This window comes from Cucurbita pepo, chromosome LG01, assembly GCF_002806865.2.
Source record: "Cucurbita pepo subsp. pepo cultivar mu-cu-16 chromosome LG01, ASM280686v2, whole genome shotgun sequence".
NCBI lineage: Eukaryota > Viridiplantae > Streptophyta > Magnoliopsida > Cucurbitales > Cucurbitaceae > Cucurbita > Cucurbita pepo.
This window is the reverse complement of record NC_036638.1, coordinates 9,708,255-9,734,714: the sequence shown is the minus strand read 5'-3', so window position 1 is coordinate 9,734,714 and position 26,460 is coordinate 9,708,255. Positions and strand designations below refer to the sequence as shown.

Sequence of the window (26,460 nt, the reverse complement as noted above, 5' to 3'; positions counted from 1 at the left end):
TCCTCTCCCTATTTTTGAGGTCATTTGCGAGGGAGGTAATTTAATAGGCAGGATGAGAAGAAGAAGAAAGCTTAAACCTTTTCCTGATGGAACTCGGTTGGCTCGGGTGGAACTATTCTTTCACTTGGTAACTAGGCTGGATTGGCTGGCTGATGTGCTCCTGCATCTATAGATTCTTTCTCCTTCCTTTACTATTCGTAAATAGGTGTTTGAATCTTCTGTCCTGTCCTTTACATTACAGTCTGTCTCGTCGAGCTACTTCCTCCCCTCCCTCTTTCTTCTCTACACCCTATGAGAAAAAGGGTCAGTGGTTGCCACGAGAGCTCCTGACCCTCTCTACCTCGGTAAACTCATGAACTACTGAAATCAACTTCTTTCACTCTTGAACTAGGGAAAGCCGCTAATTAAGTTCCTCTTCTTCCTGTAAAAAAATATAATATCTGATTCTTCTCCTTCTTTCATTACCACTATGATTACAAAATAACCCTGATAATTTAAAGTAACATTGACATCATTTACTTTTATAAAAAAAAATAAAAATAAAATTATTATCACCTATATAGACAAAAATCGAATAACACGCTTCATACATTATTTTCAAACTTTTTTAATATTATTTTCGGAAGTTTACAAGTATTTTTTTAACTTTATACTAACGTTTAATATTTTTAAATTTTTTTTTTAAATAATAATAATTGTGTGAGCTTTTCAAAAATGTTTTGACCGATTTTTGAAAAATTAATGGTACTAAGCACTCTTAAAACTTAAAAAATGTATTTTTTAAATAAATATTAATGATTTACATTTACCGTAAGTTTTCAATTTAAAGTAATTCTTATATTTTTTTAGTTAATGACATTATTAAAATTTTTAAAATATTTACTAGACAGAAATAGTTATATAACAAATTAAAAAATTTATAGTTCTATTATAAATAAAATTAAAATTTTAAATAATTATTATTATGCCTTATACGGCCAGGAAATGAAATAAAAATACAACGCCATAATAATAAAATAATAATAATACTAATAATAATAATCTACCGACGTTCATTTGATGGACTAAATATACAAAATATTCACATTTTTAATCTTGCTTTGTTTTAAAATTCTTATTTTTTTAATTCATTAAACATTTTGGGCGTTAGACTGAATGGTCCAAGTTGATTTACTTATCGAGTCATACAAATACTCCTAATTGTCTTATAAAATTTAATTTATTAAAAATTACGACGTATTGATCGCATTTTAATTTTTTTTTTAATTAAACACAAATAAATCAATAAGTGATACAAAAAATGAGAGTTTATCGATTTGGTTTTTAAAAAATTATAGAATTATTAAATGAGATCTTAATTATGATTTGATCAACCTATGCTTTAATGTTATCCACATTATTAAAATATTAATTTTTAATACAAATATTTATAAACAGAAAAATATTTACAAATATTTAAAAATACTTGTTATTATATAATCCGCTTATCTTCTAAATATTAATAAAAGAAATAAAATTCATTAAATTAATGGAAATTCTCACAATTAAAATGAACATTCTTCTCTTACCCTTCAGGTTCGAGTTTCAAATTCTTTTACATCACATTTATTGTAATAAATAATAATAATAATAATTTCATTGAAATTATTAATTAGAAGGCAATTTGGCATACTTGAGGAACTTCTCATCGGCTTCAAGAATCTCCATGTTCTCCGGCTTGAGATGAACATAAACGTCAACTCCATCGCCGTCTTTCTTATCGATCAACACAAACAGGTTCTTGAACATTAACGCCGGCGAGCTGATCCACGCCGGTTTTCCCCACCCGAAGTCAGCGTCGTAAATCGGCATCCGGCACAGGCTAGTGAACGAGCAGGAAATCAGCTCGCCGGTGGAGAATTGCGCCGCCGCCTTCTTCATCGCCTCCAAGAACTTACTGCTTTCTTGAAGCCTTTCCAAATACGATTTGTCGATTTTGGCGATTTCTTCTCTCGCTAGTTTCACTAAATCGTAGCAATAATCGTCGTTTAAAATCGTCTCCGACGGAACTGCGAATGTGGCTCTGTAATAGTTTCCGAATGCGTAATCCGGAACTGGTGGGTCCAGTCTTGATCGGATGTTCACGGCGTGGCAGACTAAGAATATCTTCTTCTCCGATTCCGAGCTTCCGTTCGCCGGATTGCTGTTAGAAGCCTGTAATAATAAGAAAACAGAGCATATAATTAGACCCTTTTCGTTTAACGATTGGGATTTGAAAGGGACTTTAAAAGCTTACGCCTTTAATGGCGGCGATAAAACGGCCGTAGAGGAAGGCGGACAAAGCCTCAACTCTTGAAGGTCGCCTCTGGTTTTCCATGGCGAAGTACTCTGCATATTGAGCTCGAATGGTTTCGATACTCGCTGAATCAATTTGGTACCGTTTCGCCACTCTCTGTCTGAAAATACTTGTCCTCGTGTTGTAAATCGGTGTTTTACTCGGCGGAAACAGCTCCGATGCTGATAAATGAGTTTCCAGCGCCTCTTTTTCCCCCCGGGAAACCGCCGCCCACCCATTAACGACAATAAAAAACGACAGAGCATCGCTGATCTTATGAGAAATACAAATCCCGACAGCAACACCGCCGCATTCAAACACATTCAATTGAACCCCCATTGAAACATCATCAAGAGCATCCAATTCAAACGGAAGGAGTTTGTTTAGTTCAGTAGGAAACGCCGTGTTCATTACATCGGAGAGTCGGCAGTTGACTCTGGTTTCGATGAAGGGGACGCCAGCATCATTACAGTCGATAAACAACTCGTCGTAGTTGACTCTGCCAGCGAGTGGGTAGTAATGGGACAACACGGTGGAGAGGGATTTTTTTAAATGGTCGGAGATTTCGGCGGCGGTGGCAGAGCCAGCGGAGTAGAAATAGATCATTGGGTTGTAGACATCGACGGTGACTTGGTCGAGGAAGGATAAACCGTAACGGCGGTGGTTGTCCGGCGTTGGGGAAGAGGGTTTGACCGTTTCTTTTGAAACAACTTCGATATCGACGGCCATGGCTATTTCTCCGATCGACTGAAACTCCGAATTGAGAAGAGAAAAACAGGGGAAGCGGTGGAAGATGAAGCTCTGCCTTGGATCCCAATTTATGGACAGCGAGTGCATGGAACTGAGTCAAAGTCAAAGGGGGGAGATGACACGTCATCATACTAATCCAATGCCAATACAAGCTTAAATCTTTTTACCTTGGCTTTATTTAAAATTAATTTTAGTTTGTTGGATTATATTTAATTAAATTAAATTAGGTGACATATTATTACGTAATAATAAAGCCTTTAATTTGAGAAATAATTTAAAATTAGTTATTATATTAATTATATATTTAATTTTGTTTTGTTTTGTTTATTTGTTTATTGAATGAGTGTACATATGGCGTTTTGTTTTCCCACTCACCAACATTTTTGTAAAATGATTGCCAAAAAAGTCTAATTAAAAATTCCATTTTAAGAAATTTCAATTTCGTTACCCTCACGAATCAATTTAATTTTAATATATTAAATTCCATTATTATTTTTTAATATCCACATTTTGATGTTGACTAAATTAATAATACAAATAATATACATATATTAAAAATATCTTTTATTTTATTTTTTTGAAATAGTGAATATTTATTTCAAAAATAAATATTGTTGTCTATTTAAATCTCATAATTATTTATTTATTTATTTATTATGTATAGTTGGTTTTTAAATAAATTTGTGTTTGTCTAATATTTCGGTTGAATTTTTAAATTAAAAAACAAAACACGATTATTTTATAAATTATTTCACGGGTTTGTCTTTCATGTAGTGTAACTTAACTATTAATTAAAATTAATTAAATTGTATGGTTTACTTGATTGACAAGCTTTCTCTTATTTAAATTATATTTATCGACTATAAAACATTATAGTTATTTGTGTGTATAAGATATATATATATATAATATGCTAATGAAGACGGTATTTTTTACAAAATAAAAAAGTGAAAAATAATTTTATAATGCTATTTTAACCATTATCCACAATTTTTTTTAAAATAATGGAGGTTGGTCTCAACAAGAAAATTCTAGTTAGAAAGTCAAATTTTAATAACTTGTACGTTTAATTGTAAATTAATTAATTAATTTTTACGGTGTAGTATTCAAATATGCACATATATAAAAATAAAAAAATTAAAAAAAAAACAAATTTGTAATATAAATAAATATAAAAAATAGAAAAGACGGATTTTAGTTTGAAAATGTCAAATTGGTATGTGATTATTATTTTATTGCAATCTTCACACCGTATCTTCGATAAGAAGAGTATTAATAAAAATAAATATTGCAACTTGTAGTAAGAAATAAAGTTTATTAATTATTTATTGGAGTGGACTTTTTAGGGCTTTAAACGTGATCACGTAGTGTTCGAGTGTTTTCACAATTTTTTTTTTTATATAATTTAAATTACATATTTTTATATAAATATATTTAAGAGAGTACACGGGTTGAGATGGAAAAATCTTTCGAACCAATCCAAAATTTTGCGTTGGTTGGATTGATCATTTGAGCCATAGGAATAGAATACTCAACCCTACTTAACCCATTTGTCTATTTTCGGATCACTTCATGGCATGACACCTTTCACGATTCTGCCCGTGCAGACGCGACACCCTTTTTTGTTATCATCTACAACCCTTTCTTTCTTCTCGGTTATTCACACTGAGGATCGTTGTAAGTATACTCGACTTCAATTGTCAGTGCTGTAGGTAGGAGTACATTATGACAGGATCAGTCACCAAGGCAAACCAACCCTCCTCCAAGAAGAATTGTGTTATGCCCTTGATTGTCGAGTTATTTTTGTTTTATTATTTTAATTTATTTTATTTATCTATCTTGTATACTTAAAATATTAAACATTTACAAGTCACAATTTATCATTAACCTCGGTTACACATATTAAAATAATAATAATAATAATATATATATATATATATGTATATGTATATGTAATATAGTAGGGTTGAGTTGAATTGTACCTCTATTTTTAGGTTAATCGGGTGACCAAAAAAATATCGACCACAAAACAAACAAAATTTTATATTTTACAAAAATTAAAAAAAAAAAAAGATTTGAATTGGGTAGTGTAGATTGATCAGATTATTTAGCTCATCCAAATAACAATTTTACATGTTTTCTACCGTTTAACGAGCCTCGAACGTACAACTACATCAATTCAATATTTTAATATCTCATAATTACACTTCAACTACAAGTTTGACTCAAATATCTCGAAAAATTAGTCTTTATTATCTTAAAATTCCTCAAAATCTCGTAAATAAACCATATAATAAAAGAAAATACGAATTCGATCCGAAATCAAATCGAAAAATAGACGAATATAAGTCAACCGAACAAAATCACACCAATTATTGGAAATGTTTAATACTTAGAAAAAAAAATATTGAGAGTGGATATGAATTCACATTTGAATTAGAACATTGTCAATCCATTTAATTTTTTTTTTATGAGTAAATTAAATGATTTAATTTATTATTAGCTGTAATTGAGTATGTATTTATATAAGTTTGTGGTTGGGGGAGACATTTCCAATTCAAAATCCCAACAATATTTATTATATTTTTAATGACAGATAATCCATTTGACCTTAATTATAAAATGTGAATGTTTTTTTTTAGTACAGTATGTCATTTTCCTTCCCAAAGACTATAATTAATAATAATACTAATTAAGAATAATGCGAGATTAGCATTTTAATTAATTAATTAATTCATTAATTATCCTTATTGTTAGGAGTTGACTTAACGAAAATGAAGCATAACCCGATCCATCTTTTTCTTAAACAAGAAGATATATTAGCTTCAGAAACTAATTTTAATTAATATAATTTTTTAAAGATATTTTTTAATTTAAAATAAAAATAAATTAGTGTTATAATTGTTTTTTGTTTTTAGTTTTGAAAGCTTAGGTGTTTTGTTATCTATAAAAATATTTACAAAAACAAACCCAAAATTTAAAAATTTGACTCATAATTGAAGTAGAAAATTTACCCTAAAAAAATTGTGAAAAAAGAATAATAATTTTTAAAAAATAAAATAAAATAATTATCCGCTTAATATTATCTGTGCTTCCTTGTTATATTTCTCAGTTTCATGTCCGATCAAATGTGGACCGAAAATGTAACGCTCACGCCTACAACTAGCAAATATTATCTTCTTTGGATTTTTTCTTTCGAGTTTCCCATTAAGATTTTTAAAACGCGTCCGCTAAAGAAAAGTTTACACACTCTTATAAATGGTGTTCATTCTCTGGAATCTCATAAAAAAATATGTTAAGAAGGGTTAATATGACCATGAATTATACAAAATGATCGAGAAATATGAATTACGACAAAAAAAAAAAAAACCGACAAAAAAATATGAATAAATTTTAATGAACATAGAGTATTATTTTAAAGATTAAAAGATAATTACAAGTAAAGTTTTAGGTATATAAATAACTAGGATATGAATGGTATTTATATATCTCGTTTTAGGTAATAATTAATTTGGTAAAAAAAAAAAATTCTTATTATTTTTTAATTTTATTTATAAAAAAACCTCGAAGCTAATATTTTTTTAGGTTAAATTAATAAAAATACTTTTAAACTTTATATTTTAAAAGTTTTAATAATACTTTTAAACTTTCAAAAAAAAAAAATAAATAAAAAAAATAGTTTCGGATAGATTTAGATGTAAACCGTTTATATTTATTTTAAAATTATTTTTAAACTTTGATAATGTTTCAAAATATCTTCGTCATACTTTTTAATTTTTAAAAGGTTAAAAAAAATACCTTTAATGTTTTTATTAGGTTTAAAAGATACCCGTTAGCATTAGCATTCTTAATCTTTTACTTAAAAAAAAGTTAATTTCGTCGATATATTTATAAATTATATTTTTTAATATTATTTTTCAAAATTTACGAGCATTTATGTACGTGGTACTAACCCTAACAATATTTTTTTTATGTTTTTAAAAAATTTAAAAGTGTTTTTGAAATTCTTGAAAAAAAAAAAAGAAAAAGTTATAGGATATTAATGAATTTTTTTAAAAATTGAAGGGCATTTTTGAATTTTTCTAAGCTAAATCGTATTTTTAAACAAAAATATTAATTTCCCTCCAAAAATAATAAGATTTATTTTTTTGTTAATAGAGAAATGCTAATTTCAAAAAAATATTTTTATTAAGCAAAAAAACAAGTAACTCCCACGGCTCAGATTTGTGGAGCAATCTAGAATGAAGGGAAGGTCCAGGAGAATCTAGAAGGAAGAAGAGAGGTTCCAGTTCTTTCTTCCGTCTCCAGAGACTCCACCTCCCTCCTTTTATACCTCGATCATGGCAGATTTCTCTTCACTCAAAGCATTCTACGAAATCTTCATTCCTACTACTCGATCCAACTCGTTTCGAAGCTGCAAATTATCTTTACAGCCACAGATTCGTTCATAATCCAGAGGTTTCGCTTAAATGGCTCAAGCTGTGTCCAATCTGACTCGATTCGTCTCCTTCACGCCTGGGAGAGTCTCTAATGATCCGAAGAAGGTTAAAGGATTTACTCGTAGAAGTTGCATTAAAGCTATGGCGGGGGATGGCAGAGACAATCTCGATCATCTGCAGAAAATTCCTAGGAAGGAACAACGAACAACTCAGCCACCAAAGAAACGAGTCTCTCCTGTTGCTCCTGTTGGTAATTAATCGAACCTTGCTGCTACTTGTTGGAATGTTTTCCATTCCTTTTCTTTTCGTTGAATTTTGTTAATCGCTCGTGTTTGTTTTTCTAGGGCTTTGGGATCGATTTCCGACGGCGAGAACAGTGCAGCAAATGATGGAAACAATGGAGAGGATTATGGATGATCCATTTGCTTACTCCGGGGCATGGCCGTCACCGCCATTTTCGAGCGATGGAGCGGGGTACAGCAGGGGAAGAACTCCATGGGAGATCAAGGAAGGGGAAAATGAGTACAAGATGAGGTTCGACATGCCAGGTATGACGAAGGATGATGTGAAGGTGTGGGTGGAGGAGAAAATGCTGGTTGTGAAGGCTGAGAAGGTGAAGAAGACCAGTTCAGAAAATGGGAAGGTAGGAGGAGAAGAAGAAGAAAAAGAAGGAGATTGGTCTGCTAAGAGCTATGGAAGATACAGTAGCAGAATTGCATTGCCTGAGAATGTTCAATTTGAGCAGATCAAAGCAGAGGTAAAAGATGGGGTTTTGTACATAACAATACCGAAGGCTGTTGTAACGAGTAAAATTGTAGATATCAATGTTCAGTGAAGAGTCCGGAGTAGTCCTCAAGAGTAGTTGTAGTTATGTAAACAGCCATGAAGATGAAGTTCTTGCAATTTCTTCGTGGCTTTTGTAATCTATTCAACAAAGCTTCGTTACAGCGTTTGGGATTATTTATGGAATAACAAACCGCTTTAATTTTTGAGAGAATTGGTTCATCAGAATGTTGAACATTGGAAAGGAAAACGAAAAAAAATTGATATCAATCTGGTGGAGAAGGCAGATGGTTTCTTCTGTTCTTGTTTGAATTGAATATCAGTAGCTGGAACTTCATTCCAGAAGTAGTGTTCTTGCTTGCCAGAGGATCAAGCTCGGCATGAAAAGCCATGTAAGAGTTTTTAATGAATCTTTAATCTCTGTCTGTAGCCTAGTTAAGTAGTAGAGCCAATACTCATGCATGAACAAGACCCTCAATGGATGTCCTAAAAGAAGGCAGCTTTCACCATTTTACAACAATATAATGAGACCCAAGATTCTGTTTGAACAGATAATTTGTAAGGAACGGATCTTTTCTCATTGAATTAGTCTGTTAATTATATGCTTGAGATCACAGATCTCCAATTCCATAATTGAATCAGAATGCATCAGGATTCTGTAGAACAAGCACTCCTAAGGATGTCTCAGTGTCCTGAGATTGTCCGAGCGCAAGACCGGCCATCACTGATATCAACTGTTCCACTGCGACACCTAAAAGCTTTTTTCTTAAACTACTTTGATTGAAACTGCCCCATCTGCCTTGTGTTTAGTTATTTATTAGAAAGTTGAAGTTTATTACATTGTTCAAATGACAGTGCTCGAGGAACCATACAAAGCAATGCTGTTTTTCTACTTGCAATCTCTTGAATTTGAACAGATGACAGTAGCAGAGAATCAAGCTTACAGCTTAAATTGTAGCCAGTTGAAGTTGGTGGTGGCCAACACATTGGATTATGCTTCTGACGGATCACAACATGTAATCTGGTATTAAAATACTCACGTCTGGTTGAAACAGTGGCAGGTTTTCTATATAAAGGTAGAAATGTATTAGATTTTCCTTGGTAAGAGTTTCCGAGTCGACAATGTCGGTGTCGCTTGTAAGAACCCACAGGTCCCTGGCGCTCAACCTATTTAGACAGTTGCGGCAGAAGGGACAGGAACGCGACCTCGGACTCCTGCAGACAAGATTACAACAGACAGAACTCCTGTTGTTAGCTGATAATAAGAAAGTTTGAGGCTGAGAAGGAAGAAAAATTGTTAGTACCAGTCCTGAAAGCAGCTGAGGCACATCGAATGGCCACAATTTGGCAACACAACATCTCTGCAGTTTTCCATGCATATCCCACACTCCTCATCCCTCTGAAGATCCTCATTAGACGGCCCCTTTTGTTCTTCTATTCTCTTCCTAGAAGAAGTCTCTTCTTTCGACTTGAGGTGCCCACTTCGAAGTTGCCTAAGTGAAGGGTATATTACAGCTGCCATGGTTTCATAGTTAATGAATTTGATCTGTTTGTCTCTGGAAAAAGCAAAAGTTAGGAGAGAAGTGCAGACCATAGAACTCCTTGAGGGTGGCTTTTCTTTCTCGTGGTGACGCCAACGGTTGGTGTCCATCGACGTACACCTGCATACTTGAGTAAACATTGAGAGGGCTTTAGATTTCATTGAGTAGCTTTAGATTTCAGGTTGTGAATATGCTGCAAGAGTTGAGGGAAGCACCTTGTACAAGAGTATGTGGAAAAGGCCCAAGAAACTTGGAAGAGGATCTGTGCAACTGAAATCCATCCATTCAATCCAATGAAGAAAAAAGAGAGCAAATGGGCTGTATTGTAATCTCATTTGAATGCAAAATCCACCGTAATCTCTCGAGAACATCGCTGCCCTACAAATGCAAAACCAAACCCATGAGAAGTCCTAATTCAAGTAGTGGAACAACAAGGCTCGGGTATCAGACGTTAAGAACCATGAAAAGATCTTTTGGGTTCTGGAACATAAAGTAGGGTGTCCTTTTGGGATTTTTCCTTCTAGGTTTTCCCTTGAGACTTTAAAACGCTTGTTAGGGGGAGTTTTTTACATCATTATAAGAAATGTTTCGTTCCTCTTTTTGGGACCTCACAATCCACACCCTATTGGAGGCCCAACGTCTTTATTGGCACCGACTCTGATACCATTTGTAACAGAGAGGAACGAAGCATGACCTCTGTGTAAGGATGACATGCACAAATTGAGAAATGGTCCAAGAGATCCCACGTCAGTTGAAGAGGGTAGGTAACAAAGAAAAGTGTAGAAACCTCTCCCAAACAGGCGCGTTTTAAAATCATGAAAGGAAGTTCAAAAGGAAAAGTTTGGAGAGGACAATATCCGCTAGTCGTGGCTTGGGCCTATATGAAATTGTGAAATTCATTCTTTATAAGGATATGGAAACTTTATCGAGGAAAGGGAAAATGGAAAATCTAAAGAAGATCGGCGAATTGGACTTGGAATTATATGCAGAGAATAGAACCCCAATAGAAGATCTTACAAGGCATTTGCACGTCGTATATCAGCTTCAACAGCCTTGACAGATTCTTTAAACGAGTACCTTTTGGGCTGTTGTTGCCACATTCTTTCTCCTTCCAACCCGACAGAACAGAGCAGCAGCAGCAGATGATGTTGAGAAAAGAAGAGATATATTTATGGAAAGGCCGTGTCCAGACATCTAAAAAACGAGGGAAAGAAGGAGATGTGGGTAAAACCTTGCTTTGATTTCAAACTTCAAACCTTTGACACTTTAAGACAAGAAAAGGATACCTTCTGTTTAGTGTTTATCCATTGTTTCTTAGTCGGGGATTGCATTGTTTCCAAGTCAGACCTTCCTTCCTTCCTTCCTTAGAATACCCAAAACCCAATAACTAAGCATGTTAACAATCAAGATAAGCATTAAACCTATTGATTGCTGCAAATTTAATGCTGCGTGCTTCTTACCCAACATTGATCGCGCCGCTTCATTCCGCCCTAAATCCGGCGGCGGTTCTCCACCAGTTACGCCCCTCGTCTGTCCCTCACGAATTCTGATGTCGGCATTTCTGTCCATGATCGTTCATCGGAGCTTAGACAGAGATTGCGGAGAAAAATGGAAGGATTCGAACGATTAGGTCACCTCCCTTATTCAGCCCGAGTCCGTTTCATTTAGAGGCTGTCAAGGTTGCTTTGGACCAAGACCCATTAGCAAGCTTTCAAATCAATTTTTTTTTAAAAAAAATAAATTAATTTTGACCCCGAAATTTGCTACGGTATCAACGTAGATTATAGATTTTCAATTTTACCCTATTTTAAAAATTAAAATAGATATATTTTAAGTTAAGACTCTCCACTTGACTGCTCCACAAATCGTAGACAGTATTATTTGTTTATAAACACATGATCATTTCCTAAATGAGCCGATACAAGACTTTCATCATTCAACACCTCCGGTCGAACAAAGTGCGCCTCCCTTTAATTGAGGCTCGACTCTTTTGGAGTCTTAATCATTTTAGACTGCTATCGAGGAGGCTTGACTTTTTCTTTTGGAATAGTTTTGTTCGATAGTTGAGGATTTACCAATTTATTGGCACAACTAAGTTTAGGACATGACTGTATTTTTTAATTTTTTTAAAGTTTTAAGAGTATCAATGAAACTTTTGAAAATTTAATGATATTTCGAAACATATCAACAGTTTCATAAAAAACAAAAAAACAAGTGTATTATTGAAACATTTTTAAATAAAATACAATTTTGAGTCTATTTTATTAATTTAATCTTTATTTTATTGAAATGAAAATTTACACTCAATATATTTATAATTTTTTATTATAAAAATGTTTTTATAATTTTTTTTTTTTGAATAAATAAGAAAATAATTTTCTTTCGAAAATGATTGTGGCAATAATTTATTAAAGGTTAAATAAAACACCACTTTTCAAGTTCTTCCAGAAGGGCTCGAAAATGATTTTTATAAATTAAATATTTATGATAATGCTGTCTCTATATAATATATTTTTTCCGTGGGCCCTTGTTTTTACATTTTAAGATTTTATTTACGATTTCCACTCAATTTTATCATTAATATATTGACCCAACCGTTAAAGCTACGTATCCAAAACCTTTCAAAAACAACCTTAGTAAATTATACCACGAGTGTACGGACAATGGATGATGTGTCAGTCAAGATCGTGCGTGTCACAACCTAATTATGAAGAGAGTAGGTTGCGATCCTCACATTATGATAAGAGAAACAGTGACCCTCAAATGACGCCCATCCAGTGATACGAGGGCCTAGACGAGTGCTATGATGCGACTAAGGAGAACGATGCATCACCTAACACATCACGCAAAGTGGACATTGAAGACAAGTCAAGACATAAGCAAGATAGAGACACCGAAGAAACAAGAGTTGCAAAGATAGACTTGTTGAAGGCCTGAATAGGGTCTTGGGCCTTAACCTCTAAAGTTGGGGTTTCGGAAGGAATTGAGCATGTAGTTCTTGAAGTTAAGTCCATCTATATGAAATATGAATGCTGACCAAATTTGGTGTCAATCGAACATTGGATGGACACTCTATGACACGGTATGACCGTTTGCCAAAACCATGTCTATGCGTGAAGATTGAAAATGGCTCTAAATGTACTACATGGGAGGCATGGTGTCAACTCTTCACCACCCTTAGGCCCTGTGACCTAAGCGAGCTACCCTGTGGCACATGCGTGTGTCACAACGAGGGCGAGTGTGTCAAGACGAGTGTCTCGGTGCGACTTCCTTTGAAATGGGTTTTCTAAGGACAGTACCGAGCAGTATGAGTGTGTCTGTATTGCGCCCCAGCCTGCGTGTCGGAGGTTGAAATATGCACCTGTTATCCGGTACGGTATACGTAAATGGCATGACACGGGCACGGGAGGGCCAATGCCTCGATGAAATTCAGGTGGATGGAAGTTTGGGATTTCTCGATGGGATGAGCAACATGTGTGGTCGAACAACCTTGGATTCTGCACAAGCGATGTTCCGTAGGCAAAGACAAATCTCACCCAAGGTTCGGTGAAGCCATAAAGTTGGGGCGAAAAATATATATAGAATTTTAGAATTTGATTCCCCATAAGGGTGGTCGTAAGCATGTCAAGATTACGACACGACACGATTGAAAAAGTAGGACCGTGACACTGTGACACCAAGAAAAATGAAACACTTCTTGTAAAAGTAGAAATCTGTTACTAATAGACACGTTTAAAAACTTGAAGTAATAAAGACTCCATAAACGATCTCCATAAATGATTAAAGCAGTTCAGTAATCCATTAAAGTGGAGAAAGCATTCTCACAAAAACACAAGAGTCCATGATTCCTTGACCATTTCATGGAACTAGATTTGGTCACTTAGAGGAACCAGACCCAACACGAATCCCTATCCCTGTATCCATTCTTTTCAAAGCTCAAGAAGCTGAAAACAAGCTATCCCAAGTGGAGAACAAAGAGATAATTTGTTCATAAACTAAAAGCAAAAGGTAATCAAAGCCACAGAATATATTGATCACTTTATTGTTTTTAAATTTCTTGCATGGCTATGGCTCTGATGATGCCTATCAAGATCTTGTCAATGTAGTGCACCATCATTGTCAAATTGTCCACTTCTCTTTAGCCTTTACTTTCTAAAAGTATATGCTTTTTCGCTCTCCTAATACCCAACTCCATGTTCTTCACAATTGCATGTGGCTTTGAATGGCCCTGTCCATTTCAAATGAAGCCAAATGGTTTGAAATTTGGTTCTTTTCCGATAAATATTGGGCTCGAGCTTGAACTGCACTCCTTCCCAGAAAGAAAAAGGGGGCGAAAAAAGATGATTCCGAAGGCCAAAATCAACGCCAGAACTTGATAGTGAAACTCAGCTCACTCACTGTTGTTGTGTGATGCAAATCAGTGATAAAAATTTGTGGGTTTCTTCATTCTGTTTGTTCTTCAAATGGGTTTTCCTCGTTTTTTGGCTTTGATTCTTCTCGTCGTTTCTTCTGTTCATTGTCAAGTTAAAGGTATGTTCTTTCTTCTCTCTCTCTGCTGTTCTTCATCGGAACAAATTTCAGATGAACAACCCTCGTTTTCGCATTTTCAAATCAAATGATGCTTTGAAATGAATACCCATTTCGTTTTAAAGTGAAACCCATTATACTGATTGGTGTAATTCCTCCACCAAAAAACAGAGTTTATCAGTATAGACTGTGGAGCGACGAAGAACTACACCGACCCAGTTACAGGGCTGGTATGGATTTCCGACGCCGGAATCATGAATGCCGGCAGGTCATCGCCGGTGGAAAACCCAAATGGAAACTCGATGCAGTACCAAACACGGCGGGATTTCCCAATCGACAATAAGAAGTACTGTTACAGTTTGAAAACAGAGGAGAGAAGAAGGTATTTGGTTCGAGCAAGTTTTCAGTATGGGAGTTTGAAGAATGAAGAAACGTACCCTAAATTTCAGCTGTATTTGGATGCAACTAAGTGGTCGACTGTTACCATTTTTGATGCTTCGAGAGTGTATGTGAAGGAGATGATCATTAGGGCACCCTCTGATTCCTTCGATGTGTGCATATGCTGTGCTACTACTGGCTCTCCATTCATATCCACTCTTGAGCTGCGCCCTTTTAACCTTTCAATGTATGCAACGGATTTTGAAGATCATTTCTTCTTGGAAGTTGCTGCTAGAGTGAATTTTGGTGCTCTGACCAAGGACGTGATAAGGTAAGGTACTTGATAGGTTCGATGTGTTGAGGGAGTCCCACGTTGGCTGATTTAGGGAATGATTGTAGGTTTATAAGTAAGGAATACATCTCTATTGGTATGAGGTCTTTTGGGAAGCCTAAAGCAAAGCCACGAGAGCTTACACTCAAAGTGGACAATATCATACTATTGTGGAGAGTTGTTATTTCTAACATGGTATTAGAGCCATGCCCTAAACTTAGTCATGTCAATAGAATCCTCAAATGTCGAACAAACAATTGTGAGTCTCGAAGGTGTAGTCAAAAGTGACTGAAGTGTCGAACAAAGGGTGTAATAAGGGCTCCAGAGAAGGAGTTGAACCTTGATTAAGGGGGGTCGTTCGAGGGCTACATAGACCTCAGGGGAGGCTCTGTGGTGTACTTTGTTCGAGGGGAGAATTGTTGAGAATTGTTGGGAGGAAGTTCCACATTGGCTAATTTCGGGAATGATCATGGGTAAGGAATACATCTCCATTGGTATGAGGTCTTTTGGGGAAGCTCAAAGCAAAGCCATGAGAGCTTATGCTTAAAGCGGACAATATCATACCATTGTGAAGAATTGTTATTCCTAACATGGTATCAGAGTTATGCCCTAAACTTAGCCATGTCAATAGAATCCTCAAAGTGTCGAACAAAGGGTGTAATTTGTTCAAAGGCTCACAGAGAAGGAGTCGAGCCTCGATTAAGGGGAGGCTGCTCAAGGGCTACATAGACCTAAGGGGAGGCTCTATGGTGTACTTTGTTCGAGGGGAGGATTGTTGGGAGGGAGTCTCACACGGCTAATTTAGGGAATGATCATGGATTTCTAAGTAACGAATACATCTCCATTGGTATGAGGCCTTTTGGGGAAGCTCAAAGCAAAGCCACGAGAGCTTACGCTCAAAGTGGACAATATCATACCATTGAGGAGAGTCGTTATTCCTAACACAGTGCTTAATGGCTTGAGCGGTTCATTGCTTATTTGGTACTTACTTTGTGTTTCTTAGGTACCCAGATGATCCATATGACAGAATTTGGGATTCAGATCTTGAGAAGAGGCAAAATTATCTTGTGGGGGTGGCTCCGGGGACAGAAAGAATAAGAACTTTGAAGAACATTAATGTAATGACAAGGGAATATCCGCCTGTTAAGGTGATGCAAACTGCAGTTCTTGGCACAAAAGGAGTGCTTAGTTACAGGTTGAATTTGGATGATTTTCCTGCCAATGCCAGGGCTTATGCATATTTTGCTGAAATTGAAGATTTGGGTTGGAACGAGACTCGGAAGTTCAAATTAGAGGAACCTAACGTTCCGGACTCGAGCAATGCAGTGGTGAACATTGAAGAGAATGCTAATGGGACGTATACTCTTTACGAACCAAGTTATATGAACGTGACTCTGAGTTTCGTGCTTTCGTTTTCGTTTGTCAAGACTCGAGATTCAACTCGAGGACCGGTTTTGAATGCATTGGAAATTAGTAGATATGTTGAGATTGCTGCCAAGACTGATAGGCGAGATGGTAGGTTCTTCATCTCGACATCTTGTTATGAAGATTAACGATATCCTGAAACTTGTTGTTCGTGACAGATTATAAATGTTCTCTACTGAAGTCGATTGATTAGTGTTTTCTGTCTCGATTGGTAGAGTCTGTCGTGAATGCCTTCCATAACATGTCAGCAGAGAACGTTTGGACAAACGAAGGCGATCCTTGCGTTCCAACAAGCTGGGAATGGGTGACTTGTACTGCCACACAACCGCCGAGAATAACTAAAATGTAACTTTTTTCGACTCTTCAATGGCTCTATTTTAAGCCTTTTTTCGAGCTTCAAACCATGCATTTCGGGTATGTAGAATCCGAGTCTTCAAGCCCTTTGGTAACGATTAACGTATGCCTATCCTTTCACTTCTTATGCAGTAAGCTCTCCGGGAAGAACGTCGAGGGTGGCATTCCAGCAGAGATCAATACTATGGATGGATTAATGGAATTGTAAGTCCAACGTGCTTTAAGCAAAGCACCGTTTTCGTTTTCGTAACGAATCTCCGTTGCCATTCATTGTCGTGTCCTCCTTTTCTTCAGGTGGTTGGATGGAAATTCCCTTGCAGGGCCACTGCCTGACATGAGTAATCTAATAAACTTGAAGATTTTGTAAGCTCTCGAGGCTATCCGCAATTTTCCGTTCTTGAAACAAGAGAGTATGTTTCGTCATGACTTAACGATATGTTGTTCGACCATGCAGACATCTAGAGAATAACAAATTGACAGGGACGTTACCGTCCTACCTGGGTAGTTTGCCCAACTTACAGGAACTGTACGTAACGATCTCTTAACTCTGCGCGTTTTATGTCGAATAGGTTGAATGTAAAAGTTTTTGGTTATTGTTTCTCTCATAAATAGGTTGCCATATTGATCAACTCAACTGTGAATCATGTGGCAGTTATATTCAAAACAATACCTTTTCGGGTGCAATACCTCCAGAATTATTGGCAAAGAAACTCATCTTTAAGTAAGTACTCCAACTGATACTTTAGTATATTTGTTCATCGCTAATAGATATTGTCTGCTTTAGAACATTACGTATCGTTGCAGCCTCACGGTTTTAAAACGCGTCTTCTAGAGAAGGGTTTTCACACCCTTGTACGGAATATTTTGTTCTCTGCTTCAACCGATGTGAGATCTCACAGCTTTTCTAGGGACAGAGTGATGAACATCATGAATGAGTTTCAACCTTAGGAATCGGGGCTGTGAGATTTCTCATCGGTGGGAGAGGGGAATGAAGCATTCCTAGTAAGGGTGTGGAAACCTCTCCCTAGCAGACGCGTTTTAAAACCTTGAGGGGAAGCCCGAAAAGGGAAAACTCAAAGAGGACAATATCTGCTAATGGTAGGATTGGGCTGTTACAAATAGTATCAGAGCCAGTCATCGGGCGGTGTGCCAGTGAGGACGTTGGGCCACCAAGGGGGTGGATTGTGAGATCCTATGTCAGTTGGAGAGGGGAACGGAACATTCTTTATAAGGATGTGGGTATAAGGATGTGGAAACCTCTCCCTAGCAGACGCGTTTTATAACCTTGAGGGGAAGCCCGAAAAGGGAAAGTTCAAAGAGGATAATATATGCTAATGGTAGGCTTGGGATGTTACAAATGGTAACAGAGCCAGTCATCGGGCGGTGTGCTAGCGAGGATGTTGGGTCACCAAGGGGAGATTGTGAGATCCTACGTCGGTTGGAGAGGGGAACGAAGCATTCCTTACAAGAACGTGGAAACCTCTCCCTAGCAGACGCATTTTAAAACCTTGAGGGGAAGCCCGAAAGGGGAAGCCCAAGGAGGACAATATCTACTAGTGGTGAGCTTAGACTGTTACATCCCGAGTCCTAGCTCGATGCATGAGCGTGTTTTTCTTAGTAGAAATGAAATCAACTGATCCTTATTCCTTGCATGAAGTATATCTAGATTGAACATAGTAAGCTATGACAAAGTAGTTCACATGTTCATGGCTGCTTGATGTGGTTTAACAAGAACGAGCTGTTTTAACAAGAATGACAGGCACGAGACACGAAGACGAGTCTTGACGTGTTTGTTTTATGTCTTTATGATCGTATCTTGCAGGTACGATGGTAACTTGGGGCTGCACAAAAGTCGACGATTCAATATGCATTCTAAGCTTATTATAGGAGTTTCTCTGGTAGCGTTTGTGCTCCTGATTATTCTACTTATAGGAAGTTTGCTGTTACTCCGCAAGCTTCAAAGAACGGCGCCTTACCAGAAAAAAGGTTCCCGCTCGTAACCTGCTTAATATTTCTCGTATAGCACGACTTTTATTTTCTGAATTCTCTCGTCTTGTGGACCTTAGGTGGTTCGCTGAAAACCAGCACTAAGCGCTCTTCTGCCTACTCGATCGGCAAGGGGGATGAAGGCATGGCCTACTATTTATCTCTCTCCGAGCTCGAAGAAGCGACGAATAACTTCTCAAAGAAAATTGGTAAAGGCAGCTTTGGATCAGTCTATTATGGGAAGATGAGCGACGGCAAGGAAGTGGCAGTTAAAATCATGGCCGAGTCGTCTACACATGGGAATCGACAATTTGCGACCGAGGTAGGTCGTTGGTCTAGAGAGAACTATGTACTCTTTAGCTAACAGTATACTGACCGTGTTAAAATATCGACAGGTTGCCCTCTTATCGAGAATTCATCACCGAAATTTGGTCCCTTTGATCGGCTACTGCGAAGAAGAACATCAACGGATTCTGGTTTATGAATATATGCATAATGGAACGTTACGAGATCACTTATACGGTTTGCTCGTCTGTCCAGGCTTAAGAAGTTTTCGTTTTCGTGTCGTTCTCTACTAATCATTTATCGGCAGGTTCTACGACTCAAAAGCACTTGAACTGGCTGGCTCGCCTTCACATTGCAGAAGATGCAGCTAAAGGTTCATCCTAGTGATAAACTGTGTTCTTTTTTACTGAATTTCAGGACTCCATCTTCAAGCTTTTTCTGTAAATGAATTGATCGTTTTCAGGGCTCGAGTATTTGCACACGGGATGCAGCCCAAGTATCATTCATCGAGATGTAAAAACTAGCAACATACTCCTCGACATCAATATGAGGGCAAAAGTTTCCGACTTCGGACTCTCGAGGCAAGCCGAGGAAGATTTGACTCATGTATCAAGCGTTGCTCGAGGAACCGTAGGCTACTTGGATCCTGAGTATGTCGAATTTTATTGTTTTTCCATAACGTATTCCACCCCGTCCCCTTGCACCTGCTCACAAGCATGACCATGAACATGTGAAAATAACAGGTACTATGCTTCTCAACAACTTACCGAAAAGAGCGATGTCTATAGCTTCGGGGTGGTGCTGCTAGAACTGATCTCTGGAAAGAAACCTGTCTCACCAGAAGACTATGGCAGTGAATTGAACATTGTTCACTGGGTATGTAAGTTCTTCACTTTCGACTCGATCCATTATTATATGTAACGGTCCCACCGCTAGCAGATATTGTCCTTATTGGGCTTTCTCTCTCAGACTTCCCTTTAAGGTTTTAAAACACGTCTACTATGGAGAGGGTCTAGCCCTACTCCAACTAATACCTCACACTGTTGGGTGATTGGTTCTGATACTATTTGTAACAGTCCCACTGGTAGCAGATATTGTCCTCTCTGGGCTTTCCCTTTTGGACTTCCCTTCACGGTTTTAAAACGCGTCTACTATGGAGAGGGTTTAGCCCTACACCAACCAATGATTGGCTCTGATACCATTTGTAACAGTCTCGCCGCTAGCCGATATTGTCCTCTTTGGGCTTTTCCTTTCGGACTTCCATCAAGGTTTTAAAACGCGTTTACTATGGAGAGGGTTTAGCCCTACACCAACCAATGATTGGCTCTAATACCATTTGTAACAGTCCCGCCGCTAGCTGATATTGTCCCCTTTGGGCTTTCCCTTTCGGACTTCCCTTCAAGGTTTTAAAACGCATCTACTATGGAGAAGGTCTAGCTTTACTCCAACTAATGCCCAACACCTTCCGGTGATTGGCTCTGATACCATTTGTATCAGTCCCACCGCTAGCAGATATTGTCTTCTTTGAGCTTTCCCTCATGGGCTTCCCCTCAAGGTTTTAAAACGCATCTACTGAGGAGAGGTTTCTACACCCTGTCTCCGAAATTGGAAGGAAACATTCCTTATAAGGGTGTGGAAACCTCTCCCTAGTAGACGCGTTTTAAAACTCAAAGAGGACAATATCTGCGAGCGGTGGGTTTGAGCTGTTACATCATAGTTTTTGAGTCTTGACACGATTGATTGGTTTATACAGGCGAGGTCCTTGGTCCATAAAGGGGACGTGACGAGCGTCGTGGATCCATTTCTAGAAGGAAACGTGAAAATAGAATCAGTGTGGAGAATTGCTGAAGTAGCCATACAATGTGTGCAGCAGCATGGAGCTTCCAGGCCAAGGATGCAGGAAGTCATCTTGGCCATACAAGATGCAATCAAGATTGAACATGGTAATGAAGGAAACCAGAAGCAATCTTCAAGCTGTTCAAGAGCACAATCATCTCGAAAAACTTTGCTGACGAGCTTTCTCGAGATCGAGAGCCCCGACAGTTCCATCCTTCCCTCTGCAAGGTAAGGCCCCGACGTCACCGACATGATTTTCAAGTAATATAACGATAAAAACGATACCGATACCGATACCGTGGCTAATATTGTTCGGTAGGAACAACACTGACGACACCAAGTTGAAACCTACACATGAAAAACAATGAACAATTGTGAGGAACTCAAAAGACAGAATTTTGAGCCATTTCTTGACATGAATTAGAACTTTGTTTTTTTAATATGATTTTTTATTATTTATGTTTATTATTTTTTCTCTTCTTAATTCTTTTTATAAATAATTTGCTTGAAAATTATTATTAATATTGGCGACAAAATCAACGTGAAACATGTTATTTATAATATACTTATTAATGAATACAAATTAAATTAAAATTTAATTGGTTAAAGTTATTTTAATTATTTAATTAACCCTAAAAATAAATTTATTAACAATGTGATTAATCTAATAAAATTGTTAAAAGTAATTATGAGAATTATAAAAAAGATTATTTATTTATATAACATCAAGATAATATTCGTATCTTATTTATGTTATTTTGAATTAATTTAATTCGTAATTGATTTTAATTTACAAAACTATTATGATTAATTGTTTCATTATAATAAATTAAAATCATTTAACAAATTCAACCCCAATAAATTTTTAATTAATTTAAAATTACAACTTGATTTTAGAATCTAGTGAATTTGTTTTTATTGATTTTTTCTCTCTCCAAAGATTCTCAAAGATAATAGTATTTTTTTTAAATTGTTGACGTGGATTATTCTAAATATTAAATATAAGTTATAGTATAAATATAAAATTTATATTTATATTTCTTATTTTAAATTTCTGGTATTTTATTACTTTTATTGATAAATTTATTAATACTGTAAATTTTATTTTAGTATTATATTTTTTAATTTATTGTTATAATTTTCCAACCCTTTTAAAATATTGTATTAACTAAAAACTATGATTTTAGACTCTAAAATATACATTCAAGAATAAATATTAAACATTTTAATTTATAAGAAATTATATATACATGATTCAAATATGGACCAAGCAAGCTGACTATTTGGTAGTTGGCTCTAAAAAAAAATGATTTATATCGACTCTAATAAATAAATATGGTATGTTGGTCAAATTTTGACACTATACCAAACTTGGGTCGAGTCTAGGTCAAACTTGAACCGACGTTAAGCGTCAAATCCTTGCTAAGTGAATATTTGTAAAACGAGAAATAACGTGATGATTGACATGCACTATTTTCCTCTGAGTTGTATGTTTGACATCAACTATTGTACTAAAAATTTAATTAAACGTTAAATTTGAGAAGTTTGACGGTCTCGACATAGAAGAACGAGAAAATTACCAAATCAATGGTATAAAAAGTTTGACAGTCTACACCTCGAAAAACGAAAAAATGACCAAATCAATGAGACAAAAAAAAACTAAAATTTAGAGTTTTGACGGAAAAATAAAATTAACCAATTCAAATCATAAATGATGCAGACACACATAAAATTAATAATTTATTTATAATTTGTATAAAATTATTTAAAATAATATTGGTAGATAGAACTAATATGAACTCATAGCATTAGGCCAATATCATTATTGATTAATTAGGCCAACTAATCTTAAATTAAGTGGGTACAATTAATTAAAATAATAATTATAGTTTTCAATAATGGAGGGCAAGAAAATATATAATATGAGTTGGGAAAAAAGAAAAACTCTATTTTTTCTGAATTTAATATTGAAAGGAAACCAGCTTCACAAGCAATAAAGGAATATGTTTTGGATGGATAAGATTGAAAATTAAGATTTATTAAAAAGGAAATTAAATAAATAAATAATTTAAAGGCATCCGCCAACAAACCCATTACGGACTCTACCCTCCATTTTCTTCATCGTCATAATCTCAGCTGAAACTTGTTCTTCTTATATTGAAGCTTTTTCTGACCACAAAAGGGCGAGTAGAGGTCATTTCAGTGACGCCGCCCTATTGACTAAAGGACAAACCGCCTAAAAGCTTGAGAAAAATAAGGGTTCTCGTTCTTTTTGGGTTTCGAAAGTGGGTTTGGGGTTAACCCTTCTTGATCTTCGGTGTTTTTTAAGGGTAGGGTTCATCTTTTGGCATAGCCCACTGGGAGGAGGAGCTTTACGCTTTGGTTTTCTGGTCTGTTTTCAGTGGTTTCTTGTTGGAGAGGGAAGGGATCTTTCGGATTATGTATTATCAACTGGAGAAATTCTCTCATCAGGATTCTTTGGAGGTTTTGGAGGCGGATATTCAGTATGCAAATTCTCTGTGAGTTTTCTTCTTCTTTTACTCTTCTTTTGCTCCTTTTAATTGTGTTGAGTTTTTTTTTCTTGCTTTTCCGTTTCAATCGTGATGATCGGTGTCTTTGTTTGCAAGTTGAAAGAACGAATGGGTTGTGTTTCTGCCTAGAGTAGTTTGGTTTATCCCAAAATAGAAAGAAATTGCTGTTTGAAAAGGGGTTCGAATTGTTGGGTAACAGCCCAGACCCATCGTCCTTTTGAGCTTCTTGTTTTTAAATGCGTCTAGAGAGTAGTTCCCACACCCGAGGTTCTCGTACCCTTGTAAGGAATGCTTTGTTTCCCTCTCCAGGTGTGATCTCACAGTCCACCTCCTTGGGGCCAACGTCCTTCACACTCGAGGTTCCCACACTCTTATAAGGAATGTTTTGTTTCCCTCCGTAACTAAGGTGTGATCTCATAATCCACCCCTTGGGTGCAGCATCCTTCATACCCGAGGTTCCCACACTCTTATAAGGAATGCTTTGTTTCCCTCTCGAACCGATATGTGATCTCACAATTCACCCTATTGGGATGGCCCAGTGTCCTTCAAACTCAAGGTTTCCACGCTCTTATAAGGAATGTTTTGTTCTCCTCTCCAACCGATGTGTGATCTCACAATCCACCCCCTTGGAAGCCAACATCCTTCACACTCGAGGCTCCCACACTCTTATAAGGAATGCTTTGTTCCCTTCTCCAACTCATGTGTGATCTCACAATCCATTCCCTTGGGACCCAGCATCCTTCACACTCGAGGTTCCCACACTCTTATAAGCAATATTTTGTTTCCCTCTCCAAACGAGGTGTGATCTCACAATCCATCCCTTTGGGACCCAGATTCCTTCACACCCGAGATTCCCACACTCTTATAAGGAATGCTTTGTTCTTCTCTCCAATCGATGTGCAATTGCACAATTCACCCCCTTGGGGCAAGCGTCTTTGCTAGTCATCTGATTTGTTTGTTTGTTTGATTTTTGGTATTGTAGGGCGGCTGCAATCCCCATGGAAAAAGGGGGTGGCTATCTTCAAATGAAGTTGGTTTACAATCATTTGGCTCCTATTGCTCTGTTTTTGCTTCAATGGATGGACTGTTCTTGCACATGCTTGCTGCCAAGATATTTAAGCCTCTTCCACATACTTGTGTACAAGGTCTGTTGGCTTTTGTAGCTGTCTATTATTGAATGATTATAGGTATCTTAATCTTGATTTTTTATCCATTCAGGTACATCCGGAGGGAAAACAAAAACGAAATATATCCAGGCATGGAAGGAAGGCAACTATTAGGGACTTCTACGGTACTCACTTGTTTAGTTTGATAGCTGATGTTCTTACCTTTCTAAGTAGTTCTGTATATTCTAATCTTGTGTGTTTTTTCATGTCTTGAATACCAGCTATAATATTGCCTTCGCTTCAGCGAATCCACGGTAGTTTGGATAAGTTGGACGATTTTGAGGAAGAGCATCGTTGGATTGAGATGCCTAGCAAGAAGAGAGGTGATAAAGACGGTAGACTCATGAACATCGATATGAAACGAGAAGACGAGTGTGGTATTTGTTTGGAGCCGTGCACGAAGATGGTTTTGCCTAATTGCTGTCATGCAATGTGCATCAAATGCTATCGAAATTGGTAAAAACAAGTCTTGTTAAGCATCTTCATTGCCTTTAAAGCGTTTTGAAGTGGCGTTTATGCTCAATTGCTTGTTCTTCCTACACTGCAGGAACATGAGGTCGGAGTCGTGTCCATTTTGTCGTGGCAGCTTAAAGAGAGTCAACTCAGAGGACTTATGGGTGCTTACCTGTAGCGATGATGTGGTTGATGCCGAAACCGTTTCCAAGGAGGATATGTTGTGCTTTCGTCGATATATAAACAGCCTGCCTAAAGACTATCCAGATGCACTCTTCGCTGTATATTCCGAATATCTAATTTAGTTCAGACGTCCGAGTAAACTGTATAGAGGGACAATCCCGACGCGAAACGTGAAGGTCAGAACATATCCTCCCTGCTTAATATAGAATAGTTGATCATATGAAATGCTTAGTTAGAATTAATAATGAATCAGTGTAAGATGCCAATCAATCATCTCTGCATCTCGGCTCGTGTATGTTATATACTTGAAAGTGCCTTTTCTAATGCACTAATTGTCAATAAAGATGAATTTGGTCTCTGATGGGGTGCATCATATGTTTTGTTGGCATGGATGGGATGATTCTGTTCGTGTAGTTTGGGGTGTGAGATCCTACATTGGTTAGAGAGAGGAACGAAACATTCTTTATAAGGGTGTGGAAACCTCTCCCTAGCAGACGCGTTTTAAAATCGTGAGGTTGATGGCGATACGTAATAGGCCAAAACGAACAATATTTGTTAACGTTAGACTTGGGCTGTTACAAATGATATCAGAGCCAGTCATTGGACGGTGTGCCAGCGAGGTCACTGGTCCCCAAGGGGGTAACGAAACATTCTTTATAAGGGTGTGGAAACCTCTTCCTAGCGAACACGTTTTAAAACCGTGAGGTTGACGACGATACGTAACGGGCCAAAGCGATTAATATCTGTTATCGGTGGGCTTGGGCTGTTACAAATGGTATTAGAGTCAGTCATCGGATGTACCAGCGAGACATCGGATGTACCAGCGAGACGCTGGCCTCCCAAAGGGGTGGATGGTGAGATTCCAAGGTGTGGAAACCTCTCCCTAACACATGCGTATTTAAATCGTGAGATTGACAGTAATACGTAACGGACTAAAGTGAGTAATATTTGCTAGCGGTGGGCTTGTGCTGTTACATGTGTCTTCTCTAGAACTTAACTATCCATCGTAGATATAAACGTCGAGTTCTTTCGTGTCCGGTTATAATTATATCATTGATAGGATAGCTTGGCTTGTGATCAATAATCATGGTTGGCAAAAGTACAATAATTTGAAAAAAAAGGAACTTGCTGTCTTAAGCCATGGTAAATGATTGAAAAGGCTAAGTTTTATCCCCACT

The 26,460-nt window shown here is 36.8% G+C and overlaps 5 protein-coding genes across 10 annotated transcripts; 3 read left to right on the top strand and 2 right to left on the bottom strand.

Moving 5' to 3' along the window:
• Positions 1-1,584: 1,584 nt before the first annotated feature.
• LOC111794079 (vinorine synthase-like) lies at positions 1,585-3,082 on the bottom strand. The gene is made up of 2 exons (XM_023676212.1): positions 2,276-3,082; positions 1,585-2,193 (listed from the first exon to the last, which is right to left on the bottom strand). Exons 1-2 carry the CDS (start codon positions 3,041-3,043, stop codon positions 1,648-1,650), a joined length of 1,314 nt encoding a protein of 437 aa, XP_023531980.1. The 5' UTR covers positions 3,044-3,082; the 3' UTR covers positions 1,585-1,647.
• Positions 3,083-7,265: 4,183 nt separating this feature from the next.
• On the top strand, positions 7,266-8,500 carry LOC111794132 (small heat shock protein, chloroplastic-like). The gene is made up of 2 exons (XM_023676262.1): positions 7,266-7,753; positions 7,848-8,500. Exons 1-2 carry the CDS (start codon positions 7,534-7,536, stop codon positions 8,336-8,338), a joined length of 711 nt encoding a protein of 236 aa, XP_023532030.1. The 5' UTR covers positions 7,266-7,533; the 3' UTR covers positions 8,339-8,500.
• A 566-nt stretch (positions 8,501-9,066) lies between these two features.
• On the bottom strand, positions 9,067-11,509 carry LOC111794088. 6 transcript variants are annotated; one of them, XM_023676240.1, is made up of 7 exons: positions 11,288-11,509; positions 11,114-11,190; positions 10,845-11,021; positions 10,043-10,205; positions 9,878-9,947; positions 9,591-9,801; positions 9,067-9,501 (listed from the first exon to the last, which is right to left on the bottom strand). In XM_023676240.1, the coding sequence occupies exons 3-7, from the start codon at positions 10,925-10,927 to the stop codon at positions 9,294-9,296; spliced, it is 735 nt and encodes a 244-aa protein (XP_023532008.1). In that variant the 5' UTR covers positions 10,928-11,021; positions 11,114-11,190; positions 11,288-11,509; the 3' UTR covers positions 9,067-9,293. The 6 variants fall into 6 exon arrangements, with proteins under 6 accessions (XP_023532008.1, XP_023531999.1, XP_023532016.1 ...); XM_023676231.1 differs by having other exon boundaries at positions 11,114-11,186; XM_023676248.1 differs by having other exon boundaries at positions 10,845-11,186.
• A 2,529-nt stretch (positions 11,510-14,038) lies between these two features.
• LOC111794069 (probable LRR receptor-like serine/threonine-protein kinase At1g67720) lies at positions 14,039-21,408 on the top strand. The gene is given in 16 exon segments (XM_023676200.1): positions 14,039-14,256; positions 14,259-14,357; positions 14,526-15,063; positions 16,067-16,578; positions 16,704-16,833; positions 16,975-17,046; positions 17,137-17,205; positions 17,297-17,368; positions 17,495-17,563; positions 18,665-18,828; positions 18,909-19,150; positions 19,224-19,350; positions 19,421-19,486; positions 19,577-19,763; positions 19,857-19,989; positions 20,867-21,408. Coding segments are annotated over 16 exon segments (2,814 nt in total). The 5' UTR covers positions 14,039-14,237; the 3' UTR covers positions 21,182-21,408.
• Positions 21,409-23,036: 1,628 nt separating this feature from the next.
• LOC111781154 (RING-H2 finger protein ATL47-like) lies at positions 23,037-25,641 on the top strand. The gene is made up of 5 exons (XM_023661606.1): positions 23,037-23,468; positions 24,463-24,625; positions 24,699-24,771; positions 24,868-25,102; positions 25,194-25,641. Exons 1-5 carry the CDS (start codon positions 23,389-23,391, stop codon positions 25,402-25,404), a joined length of 762 nt encoding a protein of 253 aa, XP_023517374.1. The 5' UTR covers positions 23,037-23,388; the 3' UTR covers positions 25,405-25,641.
• Positions 25,642-26,460: the final 819 nt, after the last annotated feature.